This window comes from Eleginops maclovinus, chromosome 16 (genome assembly GCF_036324505.1).
Source record: "Eleginops maclovinus isolate JMC-PN-2008 ecotype Puerto Natales chromosome 16, JC_Emac_rtc_rv5, whole genome shotgun sequence".
NCBI lineage: Eukaryota > Metazoa > Chordata > Actinopteri > Perciformes > Eleginopidae > Eleginops > Eleginops maclovinus.
In genome coordinates this window covers 117,410-133,514 of record NC_086364.1, presented here as the reverse complement: position 1 = coordinate 133,514, position 16,105 = coordinate 117,410, and the positions used below count along the sequence as shown (strand labels likewise).

Below are 16,105 nucleotides of genomic sequence, written 5' to 3'. Positions count from 1 at the left end.
TTGAAGCGCGCCTCTGGTTCTTCAGGAAGATGCTGAGGCGCTCATTATACAGCCCGCAGTGAGCACAGCGGTGGGGGAGCTGCTGCATCAGGACCGCCGAGCCTCACCTAGACACTGACCCTCACAGGCTTTCGTCAAAGATGGAACACGCATAGCTGAGAACCAGTTTCTGCTTAATTACGGAGTGTTACACAGGTAGCCTGGAGCGGAGGAGACCAGAATGATGTCCTCTTACTATCACCCTGCTAAGGAAGCAGACATGGCGGCCATGACAGAGCCGCTTTGCCTGGAGAGAGGTAAAGTGCATTCTACATTGGGCTATCTAACAGAACTGTATATAATAACAACACCGCAGCCTATTCAAAAGATGGCAGTGGTGCAGTTAGTTCTTGGACTAAAATGAATATAACACACATGAATGCGTTATTTCCTTGTTATCAAGTATTTCACATGAGTGTATATGTCGCGTTTATTCCTACACAGGTTTGAAGCACCATCATATCTCGGGCACTCGCACTTTTTCTTGTAATGAACTGCAATATCCGTTCAGACTGCCAGTTCATTAATGACAACCAACCATGCTTCATAGCCCAGTTTGCTATCGTTTGACGAAGTAAGATCGTGCTTGTTTCTGACAGTAGGCCGAGGCTAACTGTTATAGTCAGCACGGTGTTGAATTGCCTTGACTGTATCATGCTTGGTAGTGCGTGCACATTTGGAGCCATGACGCAGATGCAGCCAGATTAAGGTGTGGTCAACAGAATAACATTACATGTTACTTGTGAGACGCTTTTATCCAAAGCGATTTACGCATTACTGTGGACAATCCCCTCGGAGCAATTTGGGGTGAAGTGTCTTGATCAGGGACACAAAGGGTAGACCTCACTTCTCTTATTTGTCATTTCCTCGCTCCTCGGCCTCACCGGAAGTTGATTTCTGCGCCATTTTAAGGAGCGTCCCATGGCGTTTATTTGTGCCGGAGGACAGAGGATCGAGGAGCGAGGAGCGATAACCGAGGAACCACCAGACCATCCTCCGGTGAAATCCTCAGCCACTCGCCCCGCTCCCTTACTGTGTATCGCTCACTGATTGGACGCTGCAGCGCACGCTCTGATCTGATACCTCTTAACCTGAGAGCAGTTTAACAGCGGAGTGAAGACATTAAACTCAAGGGAATCACTCCTCAGTTTATAGTTTATATATATTGTTTCAATCAATGTATCATATCTGAACAACAAAGGGAAAAAGAATGTGTTTATTAATTTATTGGAAACATTTTGATGATGATCTCCAATTCATTTTGATTATGAACACAATACAATTAAAAGTGGCGGATTTAATATCTGTCTGCAGGAACGCGAAGAAAGAGGAAGCAAGGAAATAGCAATGGGACGTCCCTTCCTCGGAGAGTCACGTGAAGCGACGTCCGTTTTTGATGATGCTGGTACAGCTGGATCGTCTGATCAGCCAGCTCTGCAAATAAAAATAGTGTCCCTGTTGAGAATAGTGGCGAATGAATGAATCCTTAGCATTTTAACATTTTTGGTAATTTTTGGTAACAAACCTTTAGAATGTATTGTTGTTCCGTTAATACAGTGGGGCAAAAAAATATTTAGTCAGCCACCAATTGTGCAAGTTCTCCCATTTAAAAAGATGAGAGATGCCTGTAATTTTCATCATAGGTACACTTCAACTATGAGAGACAGAATGGGGGAAACAATCCAGGAAATCACATTGTAGGATTTTTAATGAATTAATTGGTAAATTCCTCGGTAAAATAAGTATTTGGTCACCTACAAACAAGCAAGATTTCTGGCTCTCACAGACCTGTAACTTCTTCTTTAAGAGGCTCCTCTGTCCTCCACTCGTTACCTGTATTAATGGCACCTTTTTGAACTCGCTATCAGTATAAAAGACACCTGTCCACAACCTCAAACAGTCATACTCCAAACTCCACTATGGCCAAGACCAAAGAGCTGTCAAAGGAGACCAGAGACAAAGTTGTAGACCTAAACCAGGCTGGGAAAACTGAATCTGCAATAGGTAAGCAGCTTGGTGTGAAGAAATCAACTGTGGGAGCAATTATTAGAAAATGGAAGACATACAAGACCACTGCTAGTCTCCCTCGATCTGGGGCTCCACGCAAGATCTCACCCTGTGGGGTCAAAATGATCACAAGAACAGTGAACAAAAATCCCAGAACCACACGGGGGGACCTAGTGAATGACCTGCAGAGAACTGGGACCAAAGTAACAGAGGTCCCCCTGCTTAAGCCAGTACATGTCCAGGCCCATCTGAAGTTTGCTAGAGGGCATTTGGATGATCCAGAAGAGGATTGGTAGAATGTCATATGGTCAGATGAAACCAAAATAGAACTTTTTGGTAAAAACTCAACTTGTCGTGTTTGGAGGAGAAAGAATGCAGAGTTGCCTCCAAAGAACACCATACCTACTGTGAAGCATGGGGGTGGAAACATCATGCTTTGGGGCTGTTTTTCTGCAAAGGGACCAGGACGACTGATCCGTGTAAAGGAAAGAATGAATGGGGCCATGTATCGTGAGATTTTGAGTGAAAACCTCCTTCCATCAGCAAGGGCACTGAAGATGAAGCGTGGCTGGGTCTTTCAGCATGACAATGATCCCAAACACACCGCCAGGGCAACGAAGGAGTGGCTTCGTAAGAAGCATTTCAAGGTCCTGGAGTGGCCTAGCCTGTCTGCAGATCTCAACCCCATAGAAAATCTTTGGAGGGAGTTGAAAGTCCGTGTTGCCCAGCGACAGCCCCAAAACATCACTGCTTTAGAGGAGATCTGCATGGAGGAATGGGCCAAAATACCAGCAACAGTGTGTGAAAACCTTGTGAAGACTTACAGAAAACGTTTGACCTCTGTCATTGCCAACAAAGGGTATATAACAAAGTATTGAGATGAACTTTTGTTATTGACCAAATACTTATTTTCCACAATCATTAGAAAATAAATTCTTTAAAAATCCTACAATGTGATTTTCTGGATTTTTTTTTTCTCATTTTGTCTCTCATAGTTGAGGTATACCTATGATAAAAATTACAGGCCTCTCTCATCTTTTTAAATGGAAGAACTTGCACAATTGCTGGCTGACTAAATACTTTTTGCCCCACTGTATAACAATTTCTTTCCTAGATACTTTTCATGATGACATTTTTTTTAACAGGTAATGCTTATGTAATGGATTAATAGACTCCTGTTCTGTTTAACATCCTGACTGAATGTACTAACTGTATTCCCTAGTTACAGGTAGTAAATAATAATTTAAGCGTGACACGTGTATCTGGCTCACAGTCAAACTTTATAACAGTGTTAACAGGATCAGCATGAATTATTCAATGCTGCCTGCAGCATTTCAAAAAGTTTTCAAACAGATAATATGCAGCTTGGTTAAAAAAAAATCTACACAAATTTGGCAAAAACTGTGAAAGTAAAAGATCTAAAAGTCTGTGAAACATGGAGACAGTCTTCCAGCAGCTGGTACTTTTGTTATTCAGACGTTGTAAATAAGATCTGCTGCCATAAATAATAAAGACTGTTCCAACATGTTGCTAAATTTACAGTAATCGGTATGCTTCTGTTTAACTTCGGTTTCTTACTTACAATAAACTCCAATATGTCGAAAACTCTGCTGCACGCCTCTTCACCGCTACTCGCTCCAGAGAACACATCACACCTGTCCTCCGTGAACTTCATTGGCTTCCAATGAAACACCGAATCAACTTCAAAATCTTACTCACCACCTACAAGGCCCTCAACAACTTAGCCCCCCTACCTTGCTGACCTCTTCCATCACCATGTCCCCTCCTGATCCCTCAGGTCCGTCTCTGCCAACCTACTGCAAGTCCCCCGGACAAAGCGCCGGACCTGGGGTGATCAGGCCTTCTCAGTTGCTGCCCCCTCCCTATGGAATTCGCTTCCCTCCCACCTCAAAGTCTCCCCAACCCTCTCTTCTTTCAAATCTGCACTAAAAACACACCTTTTTGCACTAGCCTTCACCACCTAACTCCTACCATCTTCTTCTTGTTTTAACCTCTGTTTTTGTTTTGAACCCTAGTATAAATTAATAAATTATCTGTTTGAATAGTTCTGGCAATATGTAAAGCGTCTTTGAGTACCGTAAAAAGCTCTATTTAAATGTGATTTATTATTATTATTACTAAATTACATACAATACACTTATGTTTCACAGTGTTTGAGGATATATACTGAGCAGAGAGAGATAATAGCTTTAGCAAAATTTAGCCAGGACCACTGGACAGAGAAACCTGTAATATCGCTGCAGGTGTAGTTAATATAAGCTTGTGTGTTTTGTCTGTTAGATGTGTGCAGGGTGATCGAGCTGCTGGACCGTCTGCAGCGGAGTGGAGAACTGCCTCCTCCCAAACTGCAGGCCCTCCAGAGAGTCCTGCAGAGCAAATTCTGTGCAGCCATCAGAGAGGTGAGGATGTACAGCGGTTAGTGAGGCGAATTCTGGGGCCAAAATATTGGACTGGTCCAACCCATTTCTTTACATATCTTACACGTAGTATTTCCTTCCTGATGAATTGACACTAGGCAATATGCATATCTACAGTGTGTCATCACGTGGCCCAGTGTAGGTACAGTTGGATTCTTGGCAGCACGCTTTGTTTTCCTTAGTCCCGATGAACCGTTCACATCTTTTGTGAACCCCATTGCTTCAGTGATGGTAAGCAAAAGTTTTTAGGAAAAGACATGAGTAGCGTTCTTTTCACTATTCAACAGCACCCCTCTCCTCTGTGTCCATCTCAGGAGAGATATGAGCACAAGAAGAGATGAAGTGACTTAAGGAGAGAGGAGTCAAGGCAACATGCATTTAATGAAAAGTTTCCTCTGAGCCGTCACTTTTCAATCAATTAAATATGACAGGAGGCACAGTGGCATCAGCATCAGTTGACTTGGTATTGTTATACAGCTGTATTTTATTATCTCTGCCAGAGCATAATGATGTTTATGACAATTGATATATTTACTTTGAATTGAATTCACAACATGGCTTAATATGACAATAATGCAGTCTACAAAAGCAGCCAGGTGCACGTTGATGTGACTGAGGGGGAAATCTGGCCTTGCTGTTTCAGAATCAAACAATACTTTTAAGACTCAATATTCTTAGGATTTCCTTACTGCCTGTGTGTTGCTACAAAGTGAAGTGGAATATGGGCAGAAAGTTCTATTTACATCCATAAAAATGGACACACACACACACACACACACACACACACACACACACACACACACACACACACACACACACACAAGCAATCGCTCCTCGCTCCTTCGGATGCATTTAAGGAATTCTGGGAAATCTGCCAACTTTTTGGTCTTGGATGTTTGCCACCTGTTTATCCGGTGTATTTCTCTTTACTAAATTCATATGTTGGTCTGACTCCTCTGTAATCTGCTTGTTGCCCCTCTATATAGGTATATGAGCAGCTCTATGACACTCTGGACATTGTTGGAGGACCAGAGGTGCGAGCACAGGCAACTGCCAAGGTATTACATTCAAACCAATAACCTCTTAGTTATGAATAACTTCAATATTACACAAAATATAACATCATAGACACATAAGGCCTCACAGAGTCTCATAGCGCACCGGTATTTTGGTTGTCTAGATAGCACAAAGGCCAAAATGGTGAGTAAAAAAAAGGTACAAATTGTTCACAATTACTGGCAGAGGGTTCAACCTGTAGGTTTGAGGGAGGTTTCATTATGGAATCAAAAGTTGTTTTACAGCTTTGAGATAAATTGCCATTTGTTGTTTCAAAATTTCAAATGATACTGTAATGCGGTCTTTCTCCCATTTTGGTTCTGCTTTTCTGCATTGTTGCTTTATTTCTTGGTGGTGCTGTTTAACCAGGGAGGTATAACACCTTTGGGGGTGCTATGGAATATAGTAGTTACCTGGATGTAACTCCAGTTCTATGAGTATGTGCGGAACCTTCTAACGGGTTTTGGTATTGGTTTACCCTCTCGAGGCTCCACCTCGGCACCTGAGAAAGATTGACTGTACTCGCCGCCCAATCATCCACCCCTATAAAACCCCGGTAACTGCGTTGCTCGTTTCCCTTGACACTCAGCAACAACAACCGGGATCAGCTGGGTTTGTAGTTAGAGGACTCCGCACATACTCATAGAACTGGAGTTACATCCAGGTAACTACTATTTCTATTTCGTATGTGGTCCGCCCTCTAACGGGCTTTGCTATTGGTTAAAACCTGAAGTGAAGGTCGTAAGGATGAGATGTACTCCCAGCTGAGCTCGAAACAACCCTGAACCCAACCAGGAATAAGAAAAAAATTCCACAGCAATGCACCGGTCGAGCACCACCTGCCTGGGGGTCTCACACCTAAATTGCAACCACGTCAGAAGCTCTGACGGCACCAAAAAAACGAACCTCAGTCTGCTCCAGAGGAGGCCCCCCCAAACGGTGCCCAAAGCACCGAATGAGACACAGAATCAGCAGTCATATCCCTGAGGTAGGACTGCACAAAGGTCGAAGTGGAAGACCAAGACGCAGCTAGACAGATGTCCTCCACTGAAACGCCCCTCAGAAGCGCTATTGAGGCCGAAATGCCCCTGGTGGAGTGCGCCCTGAGACCAGCAGGAGGAACGCGGCCCTTTGCCTCGTAGGCGCCGACTGCCCACCGTATGGCGAGGCACTCCTTTTCCACCGTACTGTACTCCACCTCCCGCTGAGCGAGCTTATGGTTGATATACAGTACAGGACGGTCGACCCCCTCCACCTCCTGGGACAAAACGACCCCCACCCCACTGTTCGAGGCGTCGGTCTGCACAACAAAGGGGAGAGAGAAGTTAGGTGTGTACAGCAGTGGCTTTCCACAGAGGGCTTTCTTCACCCTCTCAAACGCCAGCTGGCACCGCTCCATCCACTGGACCGGATCTGAAGCACCCCTTCGGGTCAGGTCGGTCAGGGGACTGGTCAGCTCAGAAACGGACGGAATGAACCGCCTGTAGTAGCCGGCCAGCCCCATGAACCTCCTGACCTCTTTGTTCGTATTGGGCACCGGTCAGGCGGAAATGGCGGCGTTTTTTTCTACCTTTGGCCGCACCTGCCCGCCGCCCAAGTGGTACCCCAGATACTGTACCTCCCTCCGCCCAACCGCACACTTCTTCGGGTTGGCCGTGAGCCCGGCCTGCCTCAGGGACTCGAGCACTGCCCCCACCTGCTGCATATGTTGCTCCCACATCTCACTGTGAATGATAACATCGTCCAAGTAGGCAGCAGCATATGCAGAGTGGGGACGCAGGACCCGGTCCATGAGCCGCTGAAAGGTGGCTGGGGCCCCGAACAACCCGAAAGGAAGCGTGACAAATTGGTACAAACCACATGGAGTGGAGAAGGCCGTATTTTTCTTAGACTCTTGCAACAGGGGAATCTGCCAATAGCCCTTGGTTAAATCCAGTGTCGTGAAAAAGCGAGCCGTGCCCAGCAAATCCAGGAGTTGGTCGACCCGGGGCATTGGATAAGCATCGAATTTGGACACCTAGTTAACCCTGCAGTAGTCCACACAGAAGCGGATTGACCTGTCGGACTTCCGTACCAGCAAGACGGGGCAACACCAGTCACTGGTGGACTCTTCTATTACTCCCATTTCGAGCATGGCCTGAAGCTCCGCCTGAACAATTTTCCTTTTGTGTTCAGGCAGCCGATAGGGTCGTGAGCAAACAGTCACGCCCGAGGGCGTTTCTATGTGGTGTTGAATGAGGGAGGTGCGTCCTGGCAGAGGGGAGAACACATTGGCAAACTGCCTATGCAACGATGCAACGTCTGCTCTCTGACCCGGTGAGAGATGGTCATCACAACAGACCGGGGCCAATCTGTTGTTCGTGATTACCTCCGGTCCCAACTCATCTCTCTCGATCACCGTGGTGGCCAGAGAAGCAGACGCCACCTCCCTCCACGCTTTAAGGAGGTTAAGGTGGTAAATCTGTGTTGCTCCACCCCTGTCAGGGCGCACCACCTCACAATCTATGTCCCCTACACGTCGTGTGACCCCGAAGGGCCCTTGCCAGTTGGCGAGTAGTTTTGAGCTGGATGATGGGAGTAACATAAGCACTTTATCTCCCGGTGAGAATTGTCTCAGTCTCGACCCTCTGTTGTACAGGCGCTGCTGATGTTCCTGAGCCTGGAGCAAATTCCCCCGTGATATCTGCCCCAGTGAATGGAGTTTTGCTCGCAGGTCCATGACGTACTGAATTTTGTTTTTACTGGTGCTTGGACCCTCCTCCCAGTTTTCCTTAACAAGGTCCAAGACACCCCTGGGCTTCCTGCCAAATAATAGTTCAAAGGGAGAAAATCCCGTGGAGGACTGGGGCACCTCCCGCACTGCAAACAACAGAGGGTCTAACCACTTATCCCAATTGCGACTATCCTCGTGAACGAACTTACGAACCCTGTTCTTTAGTGTTTTGTTAAACCGCTCCACCAGACCGTCAGTCTGGGGATGGTAAACACTAATGGACGCCCAACAGTTCATAGAGCTTGCGTAGTGTACGTGAGATAAACGATGTGCCTTGGTCAGTCAGGATCTCTTTCGGGATCCCGACTCGGGAGATTATATGAAACAGTGCTTGCGCTCTTTGCAGAGATAATGTGCAATGGCACTGCCTCGGGATATCGTGTTGCATAATCCACCAGGACTAATACAAAGCCATATCCCCGTGCACTCCGGTATAATAGACCGATGAGGTCCATACCAACTCTCTCAAACGGCACCTACATTAATGGCAGTGGGCGCAACAGCGCTTTTGGGGTGGCTGGCGGGTTAACCAGCTGATATCCGCGGCAGGATGCACACCACCGCTTCACATTCGCGCGAATGCCCGGCCAATAAAATCGGGCCATGATCCGGTGTAGTGTTTTGTCGTACCCTAGATGACCTGACATGGGGTTGTAATGAGCCGCCTGGAAAACCATTTCCCGGCGGCTTCTTGGCACCAACAATTGGGTGTGTAACGGCTCACACGGTACAGCCTGTCCCTAATCACAGTAAAGTGTGGGTGTGTGAGTGCTGCATTTGGGTGTAGCTGGGAGCCATCAATACTCATCACCTGGTCGTGCCGGAGGGTCTCATCCCTTGACTGCTCGAGTGGGAAATCCTCCACTGGACCCACCGGCGGAACCAGAGAGCCCTCCCCGGCCCCCTTTGTGTTAGATTCCCCCTCGACGTCGTCAGCAGCAGCCTCCGACTCTCCACTAAATACAGCACACAACTCACATTTCCCTGCCGTCCATGAATGCACCCCCATAGCTCCCGCCAGTTTAGCAAACCCCGGCCAATCCGTTCCCAAAATCAGGGCGTAAGGCGAGTACTAACTCCAGCCCTGACTCTATGCTTTTTGCCCTCAAAGGAAATTTCCAGTGTCACCTCCGGGTACTGGTGAATATCCCCATGCACACACCTCACCTTCACCCACGATGCTTCAATCAATGCCCCAGGCCGAACCAAGCGCTGGTGGATCATCGTCTGATTACAGCCCGTGTCCATCAGAGCCTGGTGTGTACCCCCCTGTATACATACCGGTATACAGTACGTCCCCTTGGGCCCGGGGGAGGACACTGGCGATCCTGCAACCCCGAACCAGCTGTCCGACCTCCATGAGTGGGCACTCGCGTCGGAAGTGGCCGGGCTGCCCGCACTGCCAGCGATGCTGCCCTGGCGTTTGAGGAGCCCCCTGTGGTGCTGGATGACCAGACGTGTAGACTGGACCCTGAGGACAGATGGGAAGAGGAGAGGCGTTAATCCGGGTCTGTTGATGAGGGGAAACTTCCTCCTCGGGGCCGGATTGGGTCGGCACGCTGGGCCGGTCGGGGATCGGGCTCCTCCTTCAGGCTTCGTCGGGGCAGCGAGAGGTGCTCCTCCTCCAGGACCACGGCTGCTTCCAGGCTGGCGGGTTGGTGGCACTGGACCCAGTTCGCGGTAGAGGATGGCAGGCCGGCGACAAATTGCTCCAGCGCCACCTGCCCCAAGACCTCCTCCACGGAATGTTCTTCTGGTCTGAGCCATCGCCTCGCCGCATCAACGAGCTGCTGTGCGTAGGCAAAGGGCCGGCCGCCATCCTCCAAGGGAAGGGCTCGGAACCGGCGGCGTTGCCCCTCTGGCGTACTGCCCATACGGTCCATGATTGCCCTCCTTAGCTGGCCATAGTTGTAGCGAGAGGTCGCCGGCAGGCTGTGCGCAGCTAGCTGTGCTCCCCCGGAGAGCATTGGGAGCAGCCTCACGGCCCACTCGTCCTCCGGCCACCCACACGTCGCGGCGGTGCCCTCAAAGATACCCAGGTAAGCCTACGGGTTGTCGTCTGCCGTCATCTTTTTTAGGCCAATCACCGGCGGCCGGGTGGGGTTGGTCCCGGAAGGACACTGCTGCCGCTACCGCAGGAAAGCACGCTGGGTCGCCGCTCTCCAGAGCCTCGCGGCACTGCAGGAGAGCACCAGCCGTCTCCAGCGACAGCACAGTGAGGCTCTCCTGCAGTGCCGCGAGGCTCTGGAGAGCCTGCCCCAGCGGGTTTGGGGGGTTCTGGCCTTCCATCAGGTCCCTGTTCAGGCGCCACTGTAAGCGTTCGGGCTCACATCTACGTTCCCAATGATGGAAGGACCACACGGTACTTTGAAACACAATGAAATCTTTATTACGGAACAGTACTTTCGCAATGGTACTGGCGGTTAGTGGCTCTCTTCCTGTGGGCGAGGGGAAACAGTCCTCACTCAGGCCCCCGTCTACTGCAACAGAACAGAACCAGGTTACGACCATGACTTTAATCAGTGCCTGATTACCTGATCCCGATCAGCTGTCTGGCCTCCGGCTGAGCCACTCCTACCACTCCAGCAGCCGGCGCCCTTACCACACCCCGCTGCCACATTCACCTTGCTATTTTATAGTTGTATCAGTATCTGTATCCTATGTGCTGATTTACTAGCCTCGGAGCCGTTGAAAGACTCTGACTAGCCTTGTTTGACCTGCTAGCTAACGTTAGCTAAAATTAGCTTGTGTTAGCTTAGACTGCGATTAGATTTTTGTATTATGCAGACTTGGGCCTAACATATTTAGCCAATTGAAATAGAAGAACACACCAGAATAGGTCTGTTTAGTAAGCAAGATTTGGTGGTCGCATTCCTACACTTATAAAATGCAATTCGATGTGGAAGTAATCCAAGTACTCAGAATACGTTACTCAGATTGGGTAATGTAACGGAATACGTTACAGATTACATTTTCGGGCATGTATTCTGTATTCTGTAATGGAATACGTTTTGAAAGGGTCCTTCCCAACACTGGCCACAATCCACAACCTGATCAACTATGTGTGAAGGAGATGTGTTGCACTATGTGAGGCAAATGGTGGTCACCAGATACTGACTGGTTTTCTGACCCCCCTGTTCCTACAGTAATACATGTCTATTTTCAAAATAAAACTGGACAATTTAGAGTGGCCTTTTTTGGTGAACAGCCTTAAGGCACAGCTGTACAATAATCAGGCTGTCTAATCAGCATCTAAATATGCCACACCTGTGAGGTGGAGGGATTATCTCAGCAAAGGAGAAGTGCTCATACAGATTTAGACAAATTTGTGAAGAATATTTGAGAGGAATAGGTCTTGAATGTTTGATTTCAGCTCATGAAAAATGGAAGCAAAAACAAGAATGTGGTGTTGTATTTGTGTTCAGTAGAAAACCAACAGCCCACTTTGCAGCGCCTCATTTGATGGTGAACCGTGCCCCCTGTACACCAAAATACAGAAAACTGAATTTAAGATTAGGAAAATACCAGTCAGAGTGCTGCTGGCAATCTTTATCTTCATTTGACACAGGTTTGTGTGACACATTCTGCAACATAACTGGAGAATAAAGGTACCATAACTGCCTCTATTTAATTTGTTATAATATGAAACAGATATTTAATATGCAATAATATCATATTGTTGCCTTCCTGAACAGGCCACAGTGGCAGCTTTTGCAGCCAGTGAGGGCCACGCCCACCCAAGGGTGGTTGAGCTGCCCAAGACAGAAGAAGGTCTGGGCTTTAACATCATGGGGGGCAAAGAGCAGAACTCCCCCATCTACATCTCCAGAGTGATCCCTGGGGGGGTGGCCGATCGCCAGGGAGGGCTTAAGAGAGGAGACCAGCTACTGTCCGTCAACGGAGTGGTAAGAACAACAAGTACATTAGGCCAAACTGCAAGTTATAACTGTGATCATAAATAAACACTGTCCAAACTAAGTGAGGAGCTGAAAAAGTTACACCACCAGATGTCCCTAGATGTGTTTTAATGCATTCTTCTGCCTGAGGTTGATTTCTGTTTTGTAATTCGGTCCAGTACTTCAATGAGAGATATGAAAGAGTTCAAACGCAATTGGCAACAAAAACAAGGTTCATGTTTTTCCTAAAGCCGAACCGAATATGATACAGAGAACGGTTTTGTACAGAGCCATGGCCATTGGAATTCATTGATGGTGCATATTGTGCAAGAGGGTACACAGTCAGTTCAAACTTTTGCTAAAGCAATACCTTTATTTCAGAAAGGAAAATTAAACTGTCTTTTTGGCCTAATGACAGTTGAAAGGATGATACTGTTGTGGTCACTTCTTTACTTTGATTATTAATTACATGAAATTAGTTGTTGTGTGCGTTTATGTTTGTTGTGTTTATGTGGATAGTGTGTACAATGTTTGTTGGACTGTGTGGACCCCAGGACGAATAGCCAATGCTCATGCTATTGCTTTCCAAATAAAGGGATCCTGATATAGACATAAAGAAGCTCAGGCCCACTCTAAACTTCTTGAAACCCATCTTTAATTCTGAGTTTAATCTGAGCTGTCCATCACTAGGTTGGGAGTGTATAAAATAAAATCCACTGTTACACAGCTCTTTGTAGCTGTGGCATGATCATATGGCTAGGGATTCCTACCTGTCCACATTTCAAAATGTCCTTTGTGACCTTGATGATCAGGCCAGTGCTAACCTTTATTTGAAATAAGTTGTCACTCTTCTTCTTGGTAAAGTGGCTCGAAAAGTGATTTCTTAAGAAAGGCGCTGAAGCCGCATCCTGTCATAAAGTTAACGTCTTGAGTTCTCAAAATAAAAACATTGAACCATAGTTCAGTTTCCAACGCTTCAAACTAAATAATTAAATCTGCGCTTGTAAGAGTCTACTAAAGCTTAGGTCAATGACACAAATTTCCAAGTGTTTGTTAATCAGTCAAAGGATCCATTGTGGTGACTGGTTGGAACCCCTTACAGCATGTGGTCTAAGACTCTTGTGTTATGGTGTTCTACAGAGTGTTGAAGGGGAGCACCATGAGAAGGCTGTGGAGCTGCTGAAGGCGGCGCAGGGCTCAGTGAAGCTGGTTGTCCGCTACACCCCCAAGGTCCTGGAGGAAATGGAGGCTCGCTTTGAGAAGATGAGAAGCGCACGCAGACGACAGCAGCACACTAGCTACTCGTGAGGCCGTTCAACCGCCATTTTTTCAGATGGAGACATATTTTAATAATCCAGTTTATTTTACATTACATCTAACACATGCACAAACAGGATGCACATACACAGTTGCATACAGGTTGAGGTTTGTCATTTTGACCAGCTCCCTGCAAATTATACCATGTATTACACAGCTAGTTGAAAATTAAGTGACTTTTATTCATATACTCCACGATCATGTCACAAATGTGTCTAAAGGGTTTTTCAATCCGTCAAGCATGAAACACTCTCTGTTTTTAGACTCTGCTGCACATGAGGAAATTTATAGGAAACCTCAAGGAGAGCAACTCTGCGAGGACAGACAAACATGCCAAATATTTTCTGTGTATAAATCAGACCAACATGATGACATTTGATTAAACACAATCAAAAAATACAACCTAGATATATTTTAAACGTACTGTATATGGGAAATGGATCTGTGATGATGTCAGTCAAAAATGTCATTGAGATCCTTAACAATGTGTTCAATGCTTCCTGCACATAAGATGATGATTATGAATTTAAGGTGGAAAGTAGCAGGGAATGTGTGTTAACTTTATGAGAGCCCTCTGGATTAGGCACCAGGCCCTCGATGGATGGGCAGAAGGAGTATGTGGTAAAGGTTGACAAATAACCTGGTACTAATTAATTATCATGAGTCAATATCAAACTCACTTCCAAGCAGGCAATACATTTACATTCTAATTCAGAGTAAAACGAATGTTGTTGTGGTCATATTTCTGTCCTTTTTTGGTGTGTAGTTTACCAATATGCTGTGTTATTCTCTATCTCCCTGCAGATCTCTGGAGTCCAGGGGTTAGAAAACTCAGTCCTCCATCGTCTTCATCGTCCTACCCCCTGACTCTTCTGTTTTAGTGGGAGGCAAGACTGTAGATGAGAAGCAAATACAAAAATAGCCTACTAACACCTGGTACCTTCTTTATGAAGCCAACGCTGCAGTTTAGGATTTTCTTCTCTCCTTCTCTGCCTACTCATAAGAGAAATGCTGAATGAGCTTGTTGTCAACCCATGCCTAGAATTGTATTTTTTCCAGTGTAAAATTACCACAGCATGATATTACATATAATACATTTTCATAAGTGTGTGGCATACTACAACCTTGTGTTCTAAATTCCCCCCCCTTTTTTTGTTTGTCATGTACAATACGAAGCCCAGCACTCTAAGCAGTGTGCAGTTAGAGCTCAGTAGCAGAGGAAATGGTGGAAGCCGACACACAGCCTTCACTTCCATTTATCCTGTCCCATTATAATCATGAAGAACAACAACCCTGGAATCACTGTAAAGTGTCACTAAATCAAAGTTTTGAGATTTATTTTATAATAATTTATTTGTGTATTCATTGATTTTCATAATTATCAATGAAATAAAGTCTGTGTAAAGTAAATGCTGTCATTTTTTGCTACTGCATAATGTTTGAAATCCTCCTCCAGTACTCAAAGTTGGCGTTTTGACAGTAATAAGGGCACATGATAACATAAAAGCAAGTTAAAACATATTTAAAGATGAAATAATGTAGTACCAGTTGCAGTGATGGTGACATTTATCTGATCAACAGCGATCAACCACTGAGATCCAGTAAGAGGGGGCATGTCAGATGGTGTCACCGTCTCTTTAGTGATAAGACAGCCAAAGTTATTAATTTCATGTCAACCCACTGTCAACATGTCTATTCACCGTCTACTTGTAACTCACATTAAAATATAACATTAATAAATATACATAATTTATTGAAATGCATAGATATGTTTAAAAAGTAAAAATGCATAAATTCATTTGATTAAGAGTAATTTAAAAACGGTTTTGACAATAATTTACTGGGAACAAGTATGCTGACAAGAAATGTGAAACTTCCAGCAGTGGCTCAGTAAGTGTCCAGCAGTGGCTCAGTAAGTAGGGGCTTGGACTGGGAATCGTAGGGTCGCCGGTTCAAGTCCCCGAATAGACTTGAAAAAATATGGAAAGTGGACTGCTACTTGGAGAGGTCCCAGTTCACCTCCTATGCCCTGCTGTGGTGCCCTTGAGCAAGGCACTGGACACCTCCGTTGCTCCCCGGGTGATATTTTACGGCTTATTAAGGAAACCAAACATGAATGTACATTGCATTTGATGAAAAATGTTTTGTTTTATTGAGTTTGATTACATGTAAAAGACAGATATGTGGGATAAAAGCTACCGGGACACGCCATTTTAGCTCTGTCTATAGACATAAACAACGTAGCAGTAACATCTTGACCCATAGTAATTGTGAAGCCATATTTATTTCATTTGATAGTCTTATTTGTTTATTATATGAACTCTTATGCAGGTCAGGTTTTTTGTTTCGGATTGAAGTTTTGTGTACGAGTGAAGATTCCTCCGTGGTGTACATCAGGACACTAGATGGCGAGATAACCCCACGGACTATGTTTCTAAGGACAGACTTCTTCTTCACCGTGCCTGTTAGGGGATCTACTGCGTACGGTTTGACTATTGATAACTCGCTGCCAGAGCGGTAGGAGTGTGTGGATTTTCTGAACTGAACTGAACTGAACTTAATTAGATACCAAACTGGAA

At 45.9% G+C, this 16,105-nt stretch overlaps 1 protein-coding gene across 2 annotated transcripts; it reads left to right on the top strand.

Annotated features, from left to right (window-relative positions):
• The first annotated feature begins 37 nt into the window (after window positions 1-37).
• Window positions 38-14,936, top strand: lin7b (lin-7 homolog B (C. elegans)). 2 transcript variants are annotated; one of them, XM_063904155.1, is made up of 7 exons: window positions 42-296; window positions 1,354-1,444; window positions 4,348-4,466; window positions 5,471-5,542; window positions 12,009-12,218; window positions 13,350-13,513; window positions 14,331-14,936. In XM_063904155.1, the coding sequence occupies exons 2-7, from the start codon at window positions 1,387-1,389 to the stop codon at window positions 14,350-14,352; spliced, it is 645 nt and encodes a 214-aa protein (XP_063760225.1). In that variant the 5' UTR covers window positions 42-296; window positions 1,354-1,386; the 3' UTR covers window positions 14,353-14,936. The 2 variants fall into 2 exon arrangements, with proteins under 2 accessions (XP_063760224.1, XP_063760225.1); XM_063904154.1 differs by lacking the exon at window positions 1,354-1,444 and having other exon boundaries at window positions 38-296.
• Window positions 14,937-16,105: the final 1,169 nt, after the last annotated feature.

Bases quoted from the DNA above. Each gene is read 5' to 3' on its own strand.
- lin7b (XM_063904154.1), top strand. From the start codon at position 221: ATGATGTCCTCTTACTATCACCCTGCTAAGGAAGCAGACATGGCGGCC. The intron at 297-4,347 runs GTAAAGTGCATT...TTTGTCTGTTAG, and splicing joins GCCGCTTTGCCTGGAGAGAG to ATGTGTGCAGGGTGATCGAG. The intron at 5,543-12,008 runs GTATTACATTCA...CTTCCTGAACAG, and splicing joins GAGCACAGGCAACTGCCAAG to GCCACAGTGGCAGCTTTTGC.